Here is a 22,524-nt window from a genome sequence, read left to right as displayed (position 1 = left end):
TCTCTATGCTGTAAAAAACAACAATCATTTTATGTGCTTATCCACACTACAGCAGTAATCTTTCAGTAATTTAAAACAATCTTTTGTAAAGTAGTTTATATTATTTAAAATTTTATTACATAAGCTAGATTCTACCAAACCAAATTTTACCAATTATAAATTCAAAAGCTTAGAAAGAACGGTGGCATACATTTTTTTCAGGATGTCTTGCTTTATTTGTTCACTCAGTCTAATCTCAAGCTTCTTGCTCTCAGCAGATTCAGTAAAATATTCAGACGTCCCATTGGAAAGTTCTTCTTTCTGCTCCAGAAAAAAATACAGGTTTAAAACATGACACATCAAACTATGATTATTCAACAGAAAGCTTCATTTCTAATACTAAGATTTACAGCTGTTCTTTATTATTTTGATCTGAGCAGTCTAAGAGAAACAATTATTTTTAATCTTTTAATATTTGGGAGTCTAGTCAGTTCCCTCCCCTTGACTCCCAACCAACATATTTTGTATGCTAAAATACACCACAAACAAACAAGACTGCAATGTAAAGGATGTAGCTTTCCAAACCATCTGAGGAAACTGTTGGCAAATATTTGACATCTTTGTGGCTCAAACTGTGACAAATGCCAGGAATCTCTCTTGCAGACAGGAGCATGCTTGTCAGTTTTTTTTCTGAAGAGACTGACTGGCGCAGTGGTCTATACACTTATTCTCAGAGGAATTCCCATAATTTTCCATTCTTACAAAAAAACATACACAGCATTATTTGCTCATTGAACAAGGCAAGGGTTAAAACTTTTAATTCTAACATTTAAACGCTCGCAGCTTGTAGTGGTTGGCTACTACAGGACAACAGGGGAATTCTTTCTGGTCTCAGCTAACAGCAGCACCATCCTTTTATATAATACGAGGTTGGGGCGAACGGCAGGGAAGGAAAATGCTCTTTTTCATCAAGCTGTGAGCACTTCCTTTCACAAGGAAACAATCTCAATCAGAGAAGGGCCGTTTGCTGATTTCACTATTAACTACCACACACTCCCAAAAAAGTATTATCTCTGAGGCTATGGAGGAGAGGAAAAAGAAGTGGTGAAGAAGAGAAGAGGTTTTGTGCATCTCTTTGTCTTTGACAGCACTTTTCTCCCTCAGCCTCCATGATGCAGCCTCTGACAGGGGCTCCCCAAACACAGAGAGTGCTACTTTAGCCCATTCCTTGGTAAAGCGAGGGCACTGGAACCAGGTGACATGGAAGAACTGAGGGACACAGAGAAAGCCAGCAGAGGCACAAGGCAAAAGCCTGTACAGGACCCCTGCCTGGAACACCCCTCGGGAACCTGTCACTTAGGGGAGATTAAGCCCTGTCCACTTTTATTTCTGTTTTAAAGGAGAGGGTGGGGGGACCTCCATGCTCTTTCCAGAAGAAATAGCCAGTGAAAACAGCTTCCTGTTTTGCAAGCAGAAGGAGCATAGTCAGGCAAAGAAGCAAAGCCATTTTGGCACTTAAAAAACTACAGCTGTTCTGAGCCTTCCTTTCAGAAACAAGTTACACAAGTGTGTGCACTGAGCGATGCATGAAGCTCTGTCCACCGATGGTGCAACGAGTGTGCTTACAGCAGGCAGAAAACACATGGAGCGTACATGCAATGTGATCCCAACCTCAGAAATCAAGCTTAACTAGTTTAATCTCAGGGATTAATTGCTGCTTCTGTTCTTGTTGGAGGTAGATTCCCCTAATTTGACTAAATATATTATCATACTTTGTAAGCTATTAAAGACAGCAATACTATTAAGATACTTGAGCATTCTGCTAATTTTAAGAGAAGGCAGAGACTGTAAAGTCTGTAGAAACTGTTTTGATTTCCAGTAACAGTCACACAATTTGGAGGCTGAAGGATCTTGCACAATCATCCTGCATCAAAGCAGCTGGAGAGCACTCATACTTGGCCAGAGAGCAGGAGCCCATCTGAGTTCCTCCTGGGTGGAACCGGGTAAGGTTAATTCTGTTAATCTTCTTCAGTCCCCAACGCACCGACCAGGACAGGATCAGCAGCCCACTAAGGCAACTCTTGTTGCAATGCGTGGAAAGTAGCCCTTGGTACAAAATCCAGGGAAAGACTGGGGCTAAGTCCTGTCCACACATACGCCCTACTGCAGACAAGCAGTAAACCCCAGTTCTAACTTGCATCTGATTCCGAACCCTGCAGGACTGGGATGGTCCTGCCACGGTGTGAGGAGCAAGCCCTGCAGAGAGGCAAGGATGAGAAGTCACGGCACTTGTGAGTTGAGTCAGGCTGGAGTTAATGGCCCCAAGTTGCAGGGCTAACACATTCCCTCACTGCGCTGTCATCAACCCCTTGTTTTGCTTTCAAATAACTTATCACACAAAGCCGTGACAGAAAGGGTTAAGGCATCAAAAAAAGTAAAAATCGAAATGATTTATATGTGAAACACTTCTGAACATGCCCTCTAAGTACAGTAGATTTTCCCCTCGGAACCACACCCTGTAAGTGCTGTATTTTGAGAGCTGAACAATTAACATAAGGCATATGAGTCAGTCTTTGAAAGACTCTGTGGGAACCAGAGAGCCTTTTGCTATTAGGAGTGATGTAAACTCCCTAAGGCTGGAATAAGTCCACAATAGAAGCAAAGAGAGTCATAAATAACAACAATGGGCACTCCATATACTACTAAAACACACAGCCATTATTGGTGATACTTCCTTTATTTTCTTTATTAGACTTAATAATTTTAGTTAATTAAAAAAAAATAAAACACACTGTCTGTTTTGGGAATACTATTTATTTCCTATGGGAACTTCAGGACTTGTTAAAGAAAGAAAAAAAGCTAATCTGCTCTCATCCTGTCTAGTAATCCCAAATTCCTTTTAGGCAGTGAAATAATTAAAGAAAAATATTCCAGGCATAAAAGGGAGGACAGCAGAAGCAGACATCATATAAACAATGACACCATGACAGAGAAAAACGTCAAAGCACCACCAGACTTGCGACTCGACTCTGAAAGAGCTGCAGGGAGTGGGATTGCTGCTAACAAATTAAAACCACATTTCTTGGCAAATTGTTAAAGACAGACATATTTACATTTGTATAGAGACTGGGTGGGCACAAAAGATTAAAATGCTTCTCTAGCCCTTGAACTGCCAAGTTCTATTAGAAATATGTGCTCTTAAAATCCCAGGGTAAGCTCAGTCCTTTTTGTCACTAAAACTGCAGAGAATGGCCTGCAGAAGTGAAGCTTACAAAGTCTTACCAGCCTACCTGCTCATGACAATGGCCTCCCCAAACCTGATTTTAAGATCCTTAATACTTATCCAAAGAGATGTCTGGGGGAATAAAATCCTCTATCAAAACTTACAAAGAAATATGACTGTTAGGCACTGAACATACTTCCTTTAAGGTTTATCAAATTGATTTTTCTTTTTTTTTTGCCATCTTACTCAACTTACTACTCACTCAAGCTGAAAAAGAAACCCTCAAAACTGTAAAAGTGGTCACTGCCATCTCCAGCTCTCTTCCAGACAGCTGAACTCAGCAGTACAGCATTAAATATCTGTTAGAGAACTACCCATGGATGGGCACTTGTGAGGAACCCTTACAACTCATTACCCTGAAGCAGAGTCAAAGCTTTGGCCTTTTCAGCATGACACTATGCTCATACAAATACCCTTTTTTTTTTCCAGTCTAATACTGGGTTGAAAGAAAACTTTCAAAGTGAACAGTGCTGCACCCCTTGCCTACCTCTCCCGTGTCATGCTTTCTAGTTGTGTCTTACTCTTCTCAGTGCCACAAGCTTATGTACCAATAAAATAAGACTAAGGGATAATTAAATTTTATGTCTGGTTAACAAAAATAAACCAACTTCATAATAAAAACGCACCGTTTTAAAAATGCATTTATCAGTGTGGCTCATCAAAAATACTTAATAGAATATATCAACAGGTTCAAGAAATCAATTTTTATATCACAGTGGCAAATGGGAAGGGACTATAAAGATAATAATATAGGCAAAGCTATGAACTAAACTATTATTCCAGGCACACACAATAAAACTAAAATTAGTGAAGTGATTAAGACAGAAATACTTATTTAGGGGAGCTTTATAGAAGCTTGCAATTGCATGATTTCTCTTAGTGTCATTGTAAGCTGTATCATTAGCTCAACCATCAAAGATAACCTTTAGGTTTCAGAGGTGTCCTAATAGATGACTGACAGATCACAGAGGTCAGACAGGACTCCTTCCAATCTGATAAACAAAAAGGGCTCCTTAAAGCAAGTGAGGAGGCTTGTGAGGGAAGGATAAATCAGATATTACAATCTAACTGATAAAAAAGTGACAGAGACAGGACTTTGGGTCTGGTCTCTTGCCCTCTCCCAACCCACATGAAGGAAAAACTTCCCACAGTTTCAAGATGCAAATTTTTTTGCATTTCCAATGTAGTGATACATCAGTCCTGGCAGCTCTACTTAGGAACTCCAACCACATCATAAAACACTTGCAGAAGTTTTCCAAGTACAGAAATGGATATTATTCTCAACCTGAAATACAGCTCCTTGATCAGATTTGTGGAATATTGCTCTCTACATTTTAAAGTTGACTGCCCTGCTCTAAAAGTCAGTAAATTCCAGTAAAAACCATTAGGATCATTCCACATTACATTGGAATACTGGTGTTGCCTTTGAAATAGGTGTTTTTAAGGAATACTGGTGGTTTTCAAAAATACTCCAATTTCAATCTTGAAAAGAATGTCACAACCAGAGCAAACTGCAATTCTCCAGCAGGAGCAGAATTGTTCAACCTACCCATGACCTAGCACAGAAGAGTAAAATCAAACTCCTGGATCAGTACAGTCTTCATTATCTGCCACCAAAATTCCTTAGAATTTGACACCATGGATCTTAAGTTTTGCTGGTCAGGAGACCCTATGGTCTGTACTATTTAGTCCAAGCACTATTACAAGCCCCTGTGATACACATTTCACTTTCTCAAAACACAACGTGTGAACCCAAGTTTCTCACTCAATACGTAAGTCCTGGCAATTACAAACATTCCAAAGGTCCCCCAGGCATCACCAGATTAGCTCAAAGCACATGACTTCTCTGAGGAAAAAGCCTTCTTCCTTCTGAAGTGTTTGGTTCAGATTTTAACTGTATTTCACCTATAGGAGGAAGCCCAGACGGTTCTGAGTGTAAGAAATTCAGAGCTCTCTAGATTTGCATTTCAACGCTCGCTAAAGAGAAAATAGAAGAATTCCTGCTGTAAATGACCTAGAACAAATTAAATGTGGTTCCTAAAACCTAAAGCTGCAATGGAGTGTTTTTATAAATTCAGACCTATGTGTAACACATAGAGCAAATACTCCCATCACACTTTCTAGAGGCAGAGAAGTGCTCCTGAAACAACTGATTTATTTACATACTGAGCAGCACGTGACACAGGCTGTGTGCATTTGCTTGAAGGCAAGAAGTGCTAAAATTAATGTTAAGTAATTGAGCTATTAATCATTCTGATTTTATACACTGATGCTACAAGACTCAGATTCTATCTTCAGAGAAAGTATCCACTGATAAGAAATGGAGGAGTAGACAACAGCTTTTCAACCAATATAACTTCTCTCAGTGACACTGAAGAAAAATGTAAAGCATATTAACAGTCAATTTTTACCTTTATAAAGGAAACCAATGTCTTATAAGCATGCATCTTCAGCCATCAATTCCCATCAATTTTAGTTCTTGACTCCAGTAGTTATGAAAGAGGACATGCGTGCAAGACACACATTTCATACTTGAAAGAGATTTTTATAAAATAAAGGAATAGCAATTTTATGTGGTGCTCGACCCTTTTCTCCAACTTACAAACCATGAGCCAATAGCTGAGACAGACCTGGCATGAGGATCCTCTATGTGTCTACCAAATCTCACTGGGCATCAGAGCCAACCAGTGACGATGCCCATCAGCATCACCCACCAGCAACACTGAAGCGAACTTTGCATTTGCCCTTCCAGACAAAGCATGGGTTATATGACATAAGAGAATACTCCTTAGAGTACATGATGTATACAATGTGATTCAGATGCTCAACACTTTAATACTTACAGGAAAATAATCTGGAAAAAAAGACATCAATTTTATGCTCTTTTGTTCTTTTTATGCAATTACAATACGCAGTAACAACTGGAGAAGATCTTGTAAAGAGTAACTAATACTCTTGATCTTGCTGGTTATACAGAAGCAAAAAATGTAAAACAAGAACTGCACAGCTCAGGAAATAATTACTGTGCAACAATTTAAAGTTTTAGCTTGGTTTCCAAAACAAACACCAGTACCACCACCCCAAAAGCTCCCAAGATTTCTGAGCTCATACTGGGGATCTGTCCCTCCAAATAATTTCAAATCATTACAAATTGTTCAAAAATCCTGCCGTGAACTTTACCATCATATATTTCAGGTTCCTGTTCAGTCAAGTTATGAACTTCCTATTAGTTCTAAGAGATTTCTGCTGAAGGCTGAGGAACAGATTGCTCTTTAAAACAATTTTTTAAAATCCTGTCAAATAGTCTTTGCCCAACAGGAATTTCAAGAATTATTGTCAAAATCTGAAGTAAGTTAAACCTTTTCAAGTCCTAGAGCCATCAAAATCTCACAGATGCACCACAGCTAAACAGAACTTTTAGCTCCCTGAAGCTTTAACATGATCTCTGCCAGCCCTCCCCCTGCCCCTCTGCCAGGGGTGCCCAACCTCTCCAAGTCTGCAGAGAGGAAAGAGCAGAGGATCAGCTCAAATCCACATGAAACACCAGCATAAGCTGTGACAGCAAGAGTGAGAGGGGAGAGGAAAATGAGGGAGGTGAAAGGATGATGACAGATGATAATATCTTAAATAACCACAAGGCTTTGACAAATGGGAACTTGTGAACGCTGCTAAGTAGTTAGATTTAAATCAACTGGAGCACTCATATAAGAAGCAACTACCAAAATGAGTAAAAGATTACTCAATTTGTCCCTACTTTTTGAAGATTGGTTCATATGGAAATCATTTTATGAGCTTAATCATTTATACTGCAACTAGAGGACCATCTGTATTTCTGCTCTGCTTTACCTGATTTTGTATAATGAGGTACACTTTTAATGAGGATGTATTCCACTTACTTGTTGGCTTTAAGGCAATAAATACGACTTTTTATTTCATTCCATATATCCTCTAATATTCTGTCTGCTTTTCAGATAAATAATGCTACGATGCTACAAAGTTCTTTGCAGCAATATCTTGGCCTTTTTCCAGCAATCCCACAGTTAATTCACTCAGCAGTTTGCATGAGCACTGCAATTGCTCTTTTCACTAAAAATACTGTGCATTTATCAACAGATTCTTTTCATTTACAGCCCTAGTGCCCCTCTACCCAGCTCTGGGAGGTTTCTCTGAAATGCTCCAAAGCCTTCTCTAGTCTTGACTAATTGAAATAATTGTGTCAGTTTTCATTTCATCATTTGCTCACTTCTCTGGATAGTTAACGCAGCAGACAGCTGTGAGACTTTTGCCATGCAGAAAATAAATCAGTTTGGAAGCTATAAGAAGAAACTCCGACAAGTTCAGACAAATCTCACTGAGGCAATTCACAGCATCACTGCTCTCAGGTCTCCTCCCTCCCCTTTTGCAGGAGGTTCCTGCCCCACGCAGAGCTGGCAGGAGGGAGCACACACATGCCCCAGCTGCTCCCACCCGCAATTCAGTGCGTTAGCCGAAAATCCAGGGAAGTTTGGTGTGCATGAATCCGCAGGACTGCGATACACAGCAAGATGAGATGCAGGCACACAGCCCTTTTGGCAACACTGCTGCAGGAGTGGTAATCTCCAAGGAGAAGAGGCAGACAGCTGGAACAAAAGGGAATATTGTAAAGCTGCTGTAGCTTTCTCTTAATAACCGAGTCAAAGCCTTCAGGATCATTACTCTGAGATGTAGTTTCTCAGGGACAGCAGCCTAATGATTCAAGCTAATTTAAAGCTAGACCAACAATGAAAGAAAGTCTCAGCCTTACCCAACACGTGGTCCTGCCAAGGATCAACACTGAAGGGATCTGGCTGAAAGTGAACCACACAAACGGCAACAAAAAACCAAAACAAAACCACCTCTTGGTTTCAGAGGGATCACTGAATGAGGCCAGCTCCCCACACATGCCAGCACTGACAGGTACTGAAGACAAGAATGCCCAGGAAAGCAAAGGCAGGAGGAGAACAGAACATGAAGGATGAATGAAAAAAAGTGACAGAAGCTTGAAGTGTCAAAAGTGAAAGCTCACCAAAGCAGTTCTTTGCCTGTTTCACTAATGTGGTATTAGGATAAAGTTCATTAGTCTGCAGTTTCCCCTCTCTACTTTTTTGAAAGAAGTAGTGAACCCTGCTCATATCTACCAACTACAGCATAATATTTTTATCCTGTTTCCTATAACGACTGAAAAGAATTCAGCACATTATCTAAAATCCCAGAAAACTAGATTTTATAAAAATTTAAAAAGGATAGTGACATAAAAAAACCAGCAACAAGACAAATATTACAACAAATAACATTAACGTGTTGTGGATGTTACTTCCAAACCCTCTCAGCTGCTACCTAAAGGGTGCTTCTGCTCCATTCATCCAAATCCTGGCTCCGTGCTCCTGCAACATTTTTTTTTACATCACAATTGGCAAGTGTGTGGGTACAGGATGAGTTGGTTCAATGAACTGACATGATGGAAAACTAATCCTCCAATGAAAAACAGAGAAACTTCACAAATAAATAATTTTCTGCTAGATCAAGTCAATGAACTAATTCATTCTCAACTGAAGAATCACTTGGTCCATTGTAACCAGAAAGGAAAGGAGTGTGTGGCTGGATGTAGAGGGGACGTGGACTGACCTTCTCAGTAATAGCCCACCAGGACAGCAGTTTCACTATAGTATTTTATACACATATATAGATAAACACACACATGCCAAGTACTTACAGTGTGAATTGTGCAATTCTATTTCACAGCATTTCCTTCTTCCCCTACCCAATCTGATATCACTTAACAATAAGTCTTTAAAGCATTTAAGATAACTAAATTCCACATAAAGTCTTGTACTAATCTTTACAAATTGCTGCTATCTGAAGTTTTCATTCTACATTCCAATAGACACACCATTCCAGCAGCACACACCCCAGTGGGACAAGTCTCCTGTTAATTACAGCTAAGTTTCATGTTTGTATGAAAGAACCAGAAGCCTCTTGCCAGCATAATCAAAACCCAAGCAAACCCTTGGGTTCTAAGAGTTCTAAGAACGAGAATTCTCTAATGCTCCTGAAGTATATTACAATGACACAATTTACAAATCACACATGTATGAAGATGAAATAGTTTTCTTTTATTTCCCTGCTGGGGATTTAAAAAGCACTGGGCTCATCTTTAGCACTTTTCTTCTCTGGGCACACCTATGAGGGGGTTTTTTGTTTGGTTTTTAAAGAGCAATATTCTGCTGGAAAAAGATCTTTATTTTTGTACAATAGTCTCTGTAACTTAACAAGGCTCAGTGGAAACCCTGAGACCCTTTTAATCAAGCCAGGATCTCTTACTCCCCACTTTCTTTCCTGATTTCACTCAAAGAATAATTTCAAATTTCCACTTTAATATCATCTTTAGCTTAACCTCCTTCATGCTTTCCCTAGAAGTGCTTCCTCTCATAGATTCTGGTATAAAGCCGATGTGGTTATCAATGAATACTCCATTGTTTGCACATTTTCAAATGCTCATAAGCCTTCCACCCATTTCCATTTCCACTGTTTCTCCAGATAACCCATTTCCAATTTTCCATTTCAGCTCCCTACATAATAATAATCGAGAAAATGTCGTCACTGACAAAGATGACTAATCTCTCCAGAGCTCTTATATATTTCCCTGGGTTTCCTCTTCTGCCATGTTCCCAAAACTGTCTTCTTTTTCAAGATAAAACTATTTAAGATTACAAACATAGTTTAGTAGAACAGGAAACAATAGTTTCATGTTTAAACTTAGCATGAATCAGCCGGCCTATTCTTCCATCTTTTCCTTAAGACTTCCAATTTGCTTATGTAATTTCAATAACTTGCTATATTGTTTCTTTAACAGAGATTTCCCTTCTTCCAAAATGCTTATTACTGCCTGCAGCCTGAGTTTTAAACATAACCACAGACACACCCATTTATAAATACATCATAGAAAATTAAGGGTCAATAGATTTTCTTGTATTTTATTTCATCTCTGCTCCTTAGAGGCGCTCTCAAATATTTTATTAGTTTATGCTTAGAGCTAATTTGACAGAAACTGTCTAATCCACTCTAACCTTAGTCTTACATGAGGCATCATTGAAGGATTCAAATTGGTTCTCCCAGTAACTGATGCTGAGGTTTGTGCTTATGAATATCTCAGAAGCAATCTAATTATACTCTTTCCTAAGGTGCAGGACATGAAAATTTCATTTCATAGCTGGCTACATCCCCTGAAACTCAGGGTTTAAGCACAGCCTATTTCAGAGATACACAGAACAGCCTAAAAAGCAGTGAAAAGGCAAAGACTAAAGGGGTGAAGACAGGTGAAGGAAGAGAGTTGTGGTGAGTGGAGGCAACGTGCACCAGGCTGACATAGAACTGGTTCCAAGTAATGGGAAAGGGGAGCACTGAGCCTGATTTGTCTTGACAGAGCTCAGGAATGAAAGCTTGACCCAGACCATAAACCAGCATAAAAACAGTTTAAAAAAATAAATAATCACCAAGTCTTGACTAAGTCAATCACAGTCACAGCAACACAGGAAAGTGACAAAGTCTCCATTAATGTATAGTCAACTGCTTTTGCAAAACACAAATATGCCCTCAAATCCAAGGGTGTGAGCTGATTAAAGGTTTAACAGAACTTGCATCCAACACTGTGGCACTATTCAAACCCAAACAACATACAGAAGAAAACAAAACACAGCCTCATTTCCAGCCCCTGACAGAATCTGCTGAGTGTATCAACAGAAAGGTCTTCTGGGTGGTCTTTTGTAGGGCAGAGTTTAGAATTCCAGCCTACTCACAGCTCAACTGCGTGGAGAAAAGCAGACACACACAAAGTGCAGATCCTTTGCCTTTCTTCTGGAGTGCCAAAAACTTGAGAAACTCTCAGTGGCAATCAAACACTCCCCCAGTCTGGCAAAGTACTCAACTGGAGTATATGACAAATCTGGTACTAACATGCTGTAGGAATCCCGGAACAACAAAACAGTCTGGAGTGGACCCTTTAAGAGAGAGGGAATTAAACAGATGCTCCAAAACATTTGCTGAGGGTCTGCTCTCATCTTGCCAAGTTCTTCAAATCCAGGGAAGATGCTTAGGGCTAACTTTCTCTTACTCTCTCTCCAACACATTACACTGGCCATCCCAGCCATATCTGTGCACACGCATTGCATCTGTAAGCAAAGCCAACTCTCAAGACTTTATTTCTGATTAGGTTATTGGCCTACTAAGAGATATTTTCTTTTTAAATATAAAAGTGTTTTAACTTGCCTTTTAAACAACAAGGAGTTTCCACAGATCAAGATCCAATTTTGAAACAGTAAAGCCAAAGTCCCTAACATCAAATTTTTAAATTTGCCTTCTCCTTCCCACACAGAATCACGTGAAAAACTAAAGAAAACTTCTCAGCTCTTATTTTATGGAAAGATTAAAAATACCAGATGAGGGAATTGGATATTTCATAAGAGTTACTTAAGTAAGAAAAAACCCCGTAATTATTTCTCAGTCAAAATGCAGAGATAGACTTTTCAACTTAAAGCATTAAGTAGTTTTCAAGACAAAACTGAAGAAGTAATACTTTTCAAAATAGCAAAGTACATCTAGAGCAGAGAGATAATATTTTCTGAGGGTGCAAAAAACATTTGCTTGGTTCTTTGACATTTAAGGGTATGTACCAAACTAGGAATTGAAACAAGAAAATCTGCATTTAGCATTATAAATATGAACACCCTGCCTGGTATTTAAAAAAAAAAAAAAAAAAAAAAAAGGAATCAAATGAGTAAAAGAAAACCCTTTTTTTCAAGGGTCAAATATGCTTTAATACATGTAAGATCAACTCCTAAAATCCACCCAGACCTCAGGGTGTAATTGTGACCCTCGGTGTGAGCCACAGAGCAGCACCTGGGCCCATGTGAGCACTCCTGAGACAATCAGCACTTAACTGCAGCATAAAATTCAGAAGCCTTTGACCCTGCTGAAGCCTTCAGGATGAAATATTTAAGGAGAATTGCTTATGGTATTTAAGCACACACCAGTGCCTTTTCCTCCATAAATGTTTGGGGATTTTTTTTCCCAGCAGGGCCAGCACTGATCCGCTTGAGTTGCTGCGCAGAACAAGTGCTAAGAAAACATACAAGAAACCCGTGGACATTACAAACAGCTACACTATAATTTTGGAAAGTAAAACGTTACAAGGACAAAATATAAAGGAAAAAAAAGATCCTTAAATCAGGGTGCTAAAATCACACCCAGCTTTCCAAATACATTTTGTTTTTTCTCCAAGTCTTACAAAGCTCAGAAAATGCTGAGCTTTCAAAATTCCCATTTTTGCCTGCCTTAGGCTCATTTCAGGATGTCCTTTTGAATACTTTGGCCCAACTGTTAATGTGACTTTCTGCTTCCAAGAGGACAGTAAGAAATACTTGAATAACTACATCTATATATATAAACATTCATCTCATTGCTATTAAAAAAAACCCCAAAATTTATAGAACAGTTTTGTACTTACCAATACACCATTGTCACATGTCCAAGCACTTGGATCAAAGTCAAGTTTACTGACACAAACAATAAATTTCTCTGGAAACACACGGAGCTCTACACAAAAAGAATTGACAAGAAGATTACAAAAATCATAACCACTTTCAAAACCACTCATAACAACAACATACATACATGTTATTTTAGTAAGCAATATTACTTATTTTTTTAATTGCACACTAACTCATTTCATGCATCCCTCTAGCTTTTCACCTACTCTCTTCAACACGCCACCGCCTCCTTTTGTTTCATTTTTATAAAGCATTCCAAAAAATCAATAAGTAGAATAAATTGAGTTCCCAAGAGGACAGTCAGGGCTGCAAATTAGTCCACCTGCACCCCTGGACAGAAAGACCAGACAGAACCAACAGACAAACCACTTAACAAGGATTTCTTTTGTGCTATTCTGGTGATGAGTCTTTTCATCACAAAAGCTGTAAATTAGGTTTGTAGCCCAGAACAACATTCAGTCGGGGCTTGGCATCAAACCTCAGTGTAAGGCCAGGGCAGAGTGCTTCACATTCTGACTACAGAGATTTTTGAAGTCATTAAACAAATTGGTTAACTCCCACTGAATTACACATTTTACTCAAGATCAAATGGTTTGTTATGAACACAACAAAGTTTCTATTTACAAAGGATTAAAAAATGAAAGGTTCTCAGATTAGAACAGATGAGACAAAGCTTTATTCAGTACCTGGCAATGCTATGGGAAGAACACAGCTAGTTTCTTGTTTTACATTATGGAATTATTTCCAGATCAGTATCTTCATGTTTTCAGCCCTGCTTTTTTTTGTTGTAGATTTTTGTTTTGTTTTTATGAAAAGATAGTTAATAATTTTTAAAGTTAGTTATATTTCAGAACAAAGCCACAACACTATTTTTGTGGGACAAGAAAGAGACAAGGCTTGCAGGAAAAAACCTATGAGGTTGATCTCATAGATGTTTTATTGTAGAATTGAAGTGTAGGACAAGTTGCTTCCAGTAACATGTTTTTATTGTTACATTTTATAACAATCTCATCTGCTGGCTAGCAAAATGCAGGTGTATTTAGGTATTCACTGATGCTTCACAACAGTTCAAATTTAATTGACAGCAAACAATGTTGAGATAGCAATGCAGACACTGCTATTCTAGTCCAACAAGTAGACAAGTTTGATGAAATATTTAAAGTCAACACTGATGTCTTCAGCCAATATGGACTTAGAAAACCACCAGTTGGCATTTGAAGAAGATTTAAACATTTATGAATATCATGAATTCCTAGAAAAACAAGAAATTATTTTAAAATATCTATTCAAGTAAGTATTCTGTATTTTTAAGGATTTTGCTCTTTTTTTAATGCCAAAAGGTCAGCGCAAAGGGCAGTGATCATTATAGCTCCTTTGCACTGCTGTTGCCAGGACAGGATTGATATCACTTCCTTCCAGAGCATCCTGGCTTGAGAAAACATGAAGAGAAGACCTGGTCCCAATGACATCACCTACGTCAAGATTTTATAGCTGTGAGGTGAATGAAAGCCTTTCCTGCATACACTTGCACTGTATGTTGATGTCACAAGATACTCGAGCAATAATGAAGTGATTCATGCTGCAACCTCTGCTTGATTCACCCTGCAGAGACTCAGGAAAATGCTGAGTCTCATCATACTTACAGAATTTGGTGTGGCTTAGCTGATAACCCTGGGGGCAAGGCACACACAAATTTAAAATTAAGTTTAAAAAAAAAAAAAAAAATCCATCTTATCTCAAGAAACACTTCTCCTTTTTTGTCGTTTTTGGGGGTTTTGTGGGGGTTTTTTTGTTGTTGCTGGGTTTTTTTTTGTTTTCAGGAAACCTTCTTTGAAAAACGCCCAAGTTCTAAAAGAAATTTTGATTAAGTAGACCAAAATTTGACAAAATCTTAGTTATGTTCCCTTTCTTCCTCTTGTAAGTAACTCTGTAAGAAACTGATTTCTTACCACGATAACGTTTCCCTAGAGCACAACGGAGATTAACCCATCTCTTCATAAAGTAGGCAGTAATGTGCAAACTGTTGGCTGCAACATAAAACAAAGGGATAACATTAAGTATAAGGGTTTCTTGGGCATTCTGGTCTCAAAGTGTTGCACATCTGCTAAGACGGGATTGAGAGAAAGCAGCAGCAGCTCAACACTACAAAGGAAAATGTAACTTTAATGGAATATTTTTCAAAAGAAACTGCTGAATTCTCATACTGAAATCTCAAGAAATTAAAGTCTGAAACGGGACAAAAATCTACGCAAATTAATAACCACTAAGTTCTGGAATCCAACCACAGAAATTAAATTAATTGATCAGAGGTGTCATTTGCTTAATAGTGTGGTGTCATGGTCACTAGGGCTATTCACAGGGTTTTCATACATATTCTACAAGAACACTACAGATGTCCATTATCTTAACTATCTTCTAGAGGAAGGTGACAGACCTGGTAGGAAAAAAAAAGATAACTACAAAGAAAACCAACCGTGAGAGGGCTTAATTATCTACAATTCCATTGAATGAAGTGAGAAATGCCCACATTTGAACTCCTCAGTATGTTCAACAGCCAGAGCTGGCCTGGCTGACTAAGCAGGTACCGGCAACCTCCAGAGGCTTTTTCAGTTTCTATTTCCAAGAATGACAGAAATCCTTGTGCACCAGGAGCGTAAGAAAAGGACAGAAAGGATTATATTATGACTGAGAGAGTATTAGACCAAGGAAATCAGCTTTTACTTTTGTTCTACTTAAATTCCCAAATGACCCTGGTAAATCAGTCAGCACTTCATTCATGAAGGTATTTAGCAACTGACTCCCACAGAAACTGTAAAAAAACCTGACATCTGTGACTCATCCTCCCCAGTCTCCCTGTGCACCTCACTGAAATGAAAGTGTGTAAGAAGGTTGGGTGTTATTTCCCCTAACTTGGATGGGGTTTGCAAGACTTAAATTATTGATGCTTTTAAGACAGTCAGCTACCCTAGGTGCAGTTAGCACAGATAAGTTAGAATATTAAGTGCTCCTGCTGTTTTTACAATCTAACCATTTAAAAAGAAGGAAAGTTTGCTTGTTGCAGTCTCAAGCCCTACTGAGCAAGTGTCAAGGCATGCCTTATTTTCAAGTATAAATGCACATCCTCTCCTGTGGGGTCCACCACTCTCCTCTTCCTACAAGATCTTCTGGAGCTCACCATTGAGTGCTGTTGAGCCTCAGCTCTCATTAAGAATTACAGTTACCAATCACAATCAATCCCTTTGAAATTTATCAGCCATCTTTTTTCCTTCCCCTCAGGAAGATACCCAAAATTTGACTTCCTTTTAGAGATCGAGTCAAGATGTGACAAGTTGAACCATCCCTTAAAAATGATGAGCGCTAGAGAAAAATTTGGATGTAATCCATCAGCTTTATTAACTGTTTATTTAAAAGAACAATTAAGGAAAATTACTTTTAGCTATTTCCAGTTTGGCATCTACAATTCTTTATCACTGCTAGTAGGCTTAGTCAAATCAAAGAATTTGCCCTGTATATAAATAAGTTATTAGTGTGATAACAACATCCTCCACTGTGACCTTGGAAAGCTGAGAAAGTAGCATTCCTAAAAGTACAACTTGGAAAACAAAACTTCAGACGGTAAATATTAAAAGTTTTCCTTTCTACCTTCATCTGTTGGTGATATTCCACATGCTTTGGGGTTTTTTTTGAAAGGAATCTAAAACGAAAACGCGTGAATCTTTGTGTTTCACAGGAAAAGCAGGATATTTCGTTCCTGAAATTCTTTTATAAATCAGTGACATCTATATCTCTTTGTTTTTCTTGCTGTCCTGGTATTCTCTGAGAGCTTAAGTGCTTAATTGCATGTGATTGACTGAACAAAGTTTCAAATTCTCCTTAGAAACCCTTGATTCAGCCAGCTACTGTTCTGTGGAAGAGAACACCTACCTCAGATCTGACTAAATAAATAATTATGTAAGAGATCAAGACACCTCTACAAACTATTTTTGCAGCACCAGCTCAAGTCTGAAAGTCTTATAAAGCCTTCACAGAGAATTGCACCTGAGCTAATAAGCTTAGCCCAGAGGGACTAACACCAGAAAATCATTTTAGTTTCCATTATTATTTACTAGTTTGCTGAAAAGGCCTGAAGAGATATTTGCTGTTACTTGTTGCTAACCCTCTAATATGAGAAAATATTAAGATGCACTGCATTTAAGATACCTGCATTTTGAAAGTGTCACACAGCTACACTCATCAGATATTTTGAAACCCTCTTGTACAGGACATATGATCGACTGTAGTCAGTTTTAAAGCTGTCAAAGTTACTGTAGAACTATAAAAAAATGGTGATATCCTCTTTCAGCTTCCTTCTGGGGAAATATATTTTCCAATTAACTATTCTGCTTCATGAAAAAAAGAAACTTAAAAATAAGACCCACAAGAAAACCTTCTTATCCAAGAACCCCATGAGACTTGCAGCTTTTTAAACTTTCTACACAGTTACTCAGCATGAGTTTAAATTTGTTCATGATCTCATGGAAGAACAGATCAACTGATATGTACCAAATGCTCCATCCCTAACTCCTTTTGAGCACAACACTGAGGTACCACAAAGAACCCCAAGGTACAGACAATTTTGCTTCCAGTAATGTAGAAAATTCACACATCCTGGGCTCAGAAAACCCAGTTGATCCCATCTTCAATTTCCTCTTCACCATGCAATACAGACAAAGCTCCATTTGTGGATTACCAGTACACAGGCAAAAATAAAATTGTGTTTAGTGACTTGAAGTTTTGTTTTTCTTGTTTCAAAACTGGGCACTTAAATCATCAGATTCAGGGTCCAAAAACAAACAAGAAAAACAAAACCAAACAAACAAACCAACCCCAAGGAAATAAATAGACCCTAAAACCCAAAAGGAGACTGCATAAAAGTGGTTCTAGAAAAGCCACAGCTCAGTTTCAGCTGAAATAGGCACCAGTGAACACTGCCTTTTAAGGGAACAGTAATTTGCCCTGCTTGTTGTATTTCAGAGTCCCACGACACCGAGAGGAAGTATCAGACACCAACTCTCCTGTAAGACTATCCAGCAACACTTGTTTTCCAAAGGAGACACAGCCAAGCTGACTTGAGCTTCCAGAAGGCTGCCAAGAGGCGGCTGTGGTGCAGCGTGGAGCAGTGGGAAGCCGTCTCCCACGGCTATTATGGACCATTCAGTTGGGAGCCTGGGAAAATGCCTCTGAGCTGCTGAGTTATCTGGAGCAGCCTGGCAGGTGTTCACTCCCCAGCACGATCTGGCACCTGCCTGGCTCCCTACTTCACTCCAGACTTGTCCAAAGCCACAGCACAAGCCTAAGGCTGACTGCCCCCAAAACATTTCCATATCTGACAGGCACCTATTTCTCATCACACAGTATTTTTATATCATACCACTTTCCCTCCCAGCTTAGACACTTCACGTTTCTGAAAGGTTATTGGGGATTAGGACTGACTCTACTTTTGAAAAGTAACAACAAAGTAAATTATTGCAACACACATTAAAAATATAAGAGGATAAATTCCTAATGTTACAATGTGAAAGTAAATACACGGGTGCACTGAACTTTCTGAAACACTAAACTGTACATTAAAATAAAAAAAATCTACACTTAGCTCATGCTAGATTAATTTTTCGACACAGATTAGGCTATACCAATAATGATGTTTACAGTATATAGAGCTTTTCATCTTCAAAGTGCTCCACAGACTTATTATTACACTGCTTTTTAGCACTCATATTTCTCCACTTAAAATTATTCACCATGGAATCAGAAGTCCTGATCGTTTGTAAACAACACAAAAAAAAAGGAACATTTTATTCTGAACCTACCGTTAATTGTGCAGTTTTCCTTCCCAAAACAAATACCAGGTGCTGCAGAGTATGCTGCCATTTCTAATTTAGAAGAGATTCAAATAAAATATTGGCATTTAAGTTTAAAGCCAAGTCTAAGATAGGGACAGCAGATGCAAGACATCACATACAAAAAGCTGCTGAAAATTCCAAAGCCTTTTCTGGAATCCACTTGATATTTTTTAAACAAGATGCATCTTCGCCCAGTTCAAAGTTTTATACAGCAAAGAGTGGGCTTCAAAATAACTGCAACAGGTCAGATGGCATCCATTCTTTCCATACAGTCTGCCTTCAGCTCAAAGAAAGTGATTACTGTAAGCAAGTACACAGGAAAATGCGTACTGAAAAATGTAACATCAAGCCCATAAACTTTATAAAAATAAGTTTAATAGCTAAGGAAAAGCATTCAGGCCATTAAATCAATACACTTGAAGAATGGAGAAAAAATACTTGAGTGCAGTATTGAGTGAGTATTGCTGCAGGGTCTGTCCTTGCCAACTCTTATACCTGCAAATAAATTCAGGGATGGAATTTGCCTGTGTCTTTTTCCAGGGTGTCTCGCAGCAGCTGAAACCAAGTACAGACAAAACCAGATTGCTGATTTTTTTCACCTTACTCTTTCAGTAGTTTTTTAGCATTACTGCTTCTGTTCTATCTGCTGAATCTTCTGAACACAGGCCAGTTGCCAACACAAATAGGAAGAAATCCTTCCCACCAAGGACCTGGGGACGAGATTTAGCTGCCATCTGGGAACAGGGTCCCTGACTGGAAGAAAGAAATTAACCTTTCAGAGTGTGATCAAGAGAAGAAGGGATGGGCCTAGACGAACGAACCCTTCCTACTAGCAGAACCTCGATATCTGGACACAGCACACTGTCTAAACCATTCAGAATATGAGCCACAAAGTGCAAAACTGGACTGAGCCATTTTGTGAAATCCTAGAGTAGGTTTGTAGGGCTCTCCTCTAGCAGGAGAGGTGGAGAATTCACTGCAAAATCTGAACTATCCTGCAAAACTGGGTCCAAGATAAGGCATTTCTTAGCCTCGCTGTTAGTTCTGTTCTGGAGGAAAGAATGAAGAAAAGCACATCTGAGACCATCTGACTACAAGATGATTAATGCCCCTGATGGAGGTCCTGGGAACACAGCAGATCTGAAAGAAAAAGACCATCTTCTCCTCACTAATACTTAAGAACGGAGAGGAAGGCTGATCCATTCCTGGAAAATCCATATCCATCCATAATGCATGAGCAGTAACATCCAGCAGCACCTGCCAATGCATTCAAGCAGGTAAATGTAGAGCAACAGATTTGATGGTCCATGCACCTTTACCACAGACAACTGTTTTCTAACAGGAGACAAGATTTGATTTCACCCTTTTGTTGGTCTCGGACTCAATAACCACATTATTAATTGCATGTGACGAGCACGAACTGAAAGCTATTTAGGAACGCTCCCTGTTTTGAACATCTAAACCATATTCCAGAGAAAGCCACGTGCCTGGACTTCTTTAACCACTGGAATGAGCACAACAACCAAGAGAAAGGCTGAAAAAGGCATCTGTTGCTACCAGCCAAAAGGCAGAGAGAGCTGGAAAACAAACCCTGTGGTAAACACTGTCTGACAAGTCAGCAGCCCAGGAGAAGCTGAAGGATTTTCTAAGTGTCTGTACTGGGATGGAGTTCAGTTAAACTGGCCAGAGTCACTTTTGCACATCAGGCTGAGTACATCCCACAAACTGGACAAACACAGCTCTACCCAAATGGACCAATCACTCATAGCACTGAACTCCTCACAGCAATAAAAGAAAGGTAGATTCTGGCTCAGATGAGACACAGACACTCTGATGGACCCAAGTTTGACTCACAGGGCACTAGGGAATGCCTAACACAGCACATGCCTCTTTTACAAAATATGTCCTTTCAGCCTGTCTCTGTGGTTTTTCTGTGAAGAAATCCATGAGCTGCAGGAAATCTTTGATGCCATGAAGTACTTGAAATGGAGGATTTTGTATTTTAAGTGTGATGAATCTCTACAAAGCAAAGTTTTTTCAAGCACAAAAATTCAACCAACACGTGGAAATGAACCTCTTGGAATTCATCAGCCATGACTGGTTCCCCTTACCGTTAAATAGAACAACAAAATCACTGGTGTAAATACTGTGATGCTGAAAGATTTTCAAATAAAGTCAATCAAACCTTTCACAGGTCTCCAGGCCCCATTTTTTTTTTTCCCTGGCAATAGGAAATAACTTCTGCAAAACTTTTACCCCCAAGAGGAAAGGGTTTTAACCCTAAAGCTCCCACAGCTGCCAAGACTTTCATCTTCAACCATTAACAAGGTCTCTAGGCAAGGGTCACTAAAAATGTCAGGAATATATTGTATCACAGGGCTACAAAAGCTCTGGGTTTGGTGAAAAAGCCCAACACTGCCACTGGAGATGTGATGGGAGAGAGAGAGAGAACAACCAGGAGCAGGTATATTCAGCAGAACTTAAAAAAAGTGGCATGAACATGAAACGGTTTCTTCAAAGGTGATCTTGATATATAGCAAAAAAATATTCTTTTTTTTTTTTTTTTTTGAGGACTCCTGTTAGGATATCCCAGTGGAGCGAGGAGGTAGATGGTGATGGCCATGACTCCTCTTCTATGCTAACATCTAGAGGACACTTCAAAAGAACTTGAGTTCTAAGAGACGTGTGTGGACTTGAACCTGCAGTTTCATGCTGTTGTCTGAATAAAGCAAGTTGTGCCAGAGGTTCACAGGTTTTTGTCTTTTCACACAACAGACTCTTGTTAGATTTGTAAAAACTCAGAACAGAAGGAAATTCTGGGGCATAGAAAATAGGTGGAAAGTACCACAATAGAGCCTTCTGTATCTTCTCTTTTTAATTGCTGGTAAGCAGACCATAATTAAGTCAGCTGCTGAAAGGCTCTATTTCCAAATAAGTCTCAATCTCCTTCTGGTCTCATAAGCTCTGACGCAAAGAGGATACCACCAGAAGAGACCAAGAACAACCATGATTGTGATCATCTGCTCACTGCCACCAGCTCAGCCCTGGTTCTGGTGCAAAGGGCTGGAGACTGACAGCAAACTGGTTTGTATAAAACCACTCATTTTAGCTCACTCAAGAATACTGTGTTCTAAGGGACCACCTTGAATGGTGCAGCTCAGCAGCCTCCATTTCCAACATCAGCTTAACAGATGCCAAGTGCAAAAAGAAAGTAAACAGGACATCCTCTTCCTCAAAACTAAATATCACAGGTAAGGTCCTTTATGCAAAAGACCAAACTCCACAACCCTGTCTTGTGCCATGGCAAGTAAACAGCAGACAAAAGACAGGCAGTACCCATATTCTGTGGACAAACTTCTGGTTGCCCACACGCATACACATAAAAAAACCCACCAAACAAAATATCATAATTAAAGGAATTAAGAAAAAGATGCTTAGTAAACAAATACAAAACTGTCATCTTCTATTCTTTCTAAAGCAAGTTTTGACATTTAAACTTGGATTTGTACAGTGACTATTGAATGTTTCTCCCTGAAGATGTGTAATTTGCTGTGCATTACAACATCTCTGATCTGTCTGAAGTTGATGGAATACATCAAGTTCAAAGTCCACAACACAGTCAAGATTACACTAAACTTTTTTTCTCCTGTTTTCAAGTAAAAGTCTTTATTATTTGCTACACTGCTCAATTTTTATTTAATTATCTCTTTTTTACAAATTAAGGCACGGGCCCTGCAAAGCTTTGCTGGGTTGCTTTTGTTTGTGGTCTGCCACTGTGCCTTTGTAGTCCACAGAAATACTTAGTGTGCAACAACCA

At 39.0% G+C, this 22,524-nt stretch overlaps 1 protein-coding gene across 7 annotated transcripts in view; it reads right to left on the bottom strand.

Annotated features, from left to right (window-relative positions):
* The window catches only part of SLX4IP (SLX4 interacting protein), a 77,926-nt gene that overhangs the window by 8,327 nt on the left and 47,075 nt on the right, over positions 1-22,524 (bottom strand). For all 7 annotated transcript variants that reach the window (XM_069008982.1, XM_069008981.1, XM_069008983.1 and 4 more), the window contains 3 exons: positions 14,775-14,852; positions 12,783-12,871; positions 191-300 (listed from right to left, as the gene is read on the bottom strand). In XM_069008982.1, coding sequence (XP_068865083.1) covers positions 191-300; positions 12,783-12,871; positions 14,775-14,852 — 277 coding nt within the window. The remainder of the gene's footprint in view (positions 1-190; positions 301-12,782; positions 12,872-14,774; positions 14,853-22,524) is intronic.

Source organism: Aphelocoma coerulescens, chromosome 3 (genome assembly GCF_041296385.1).
Source record: "Aphelocoma coerulescens isolate FSJ_1873_10779 chromosome 3, UR_Acoe_1.0, whole genome shotgun sequence".
Taxonomy (NCBI): Eukaryota; Metazoa; Chordata; class Aves; order Passeriformes; family Corvidae; genus Aphelocoma; species Aphelocoma coerulescens.
This window is presented reverse-complemented; position numbering and strand designations above follow the sequence as displayed.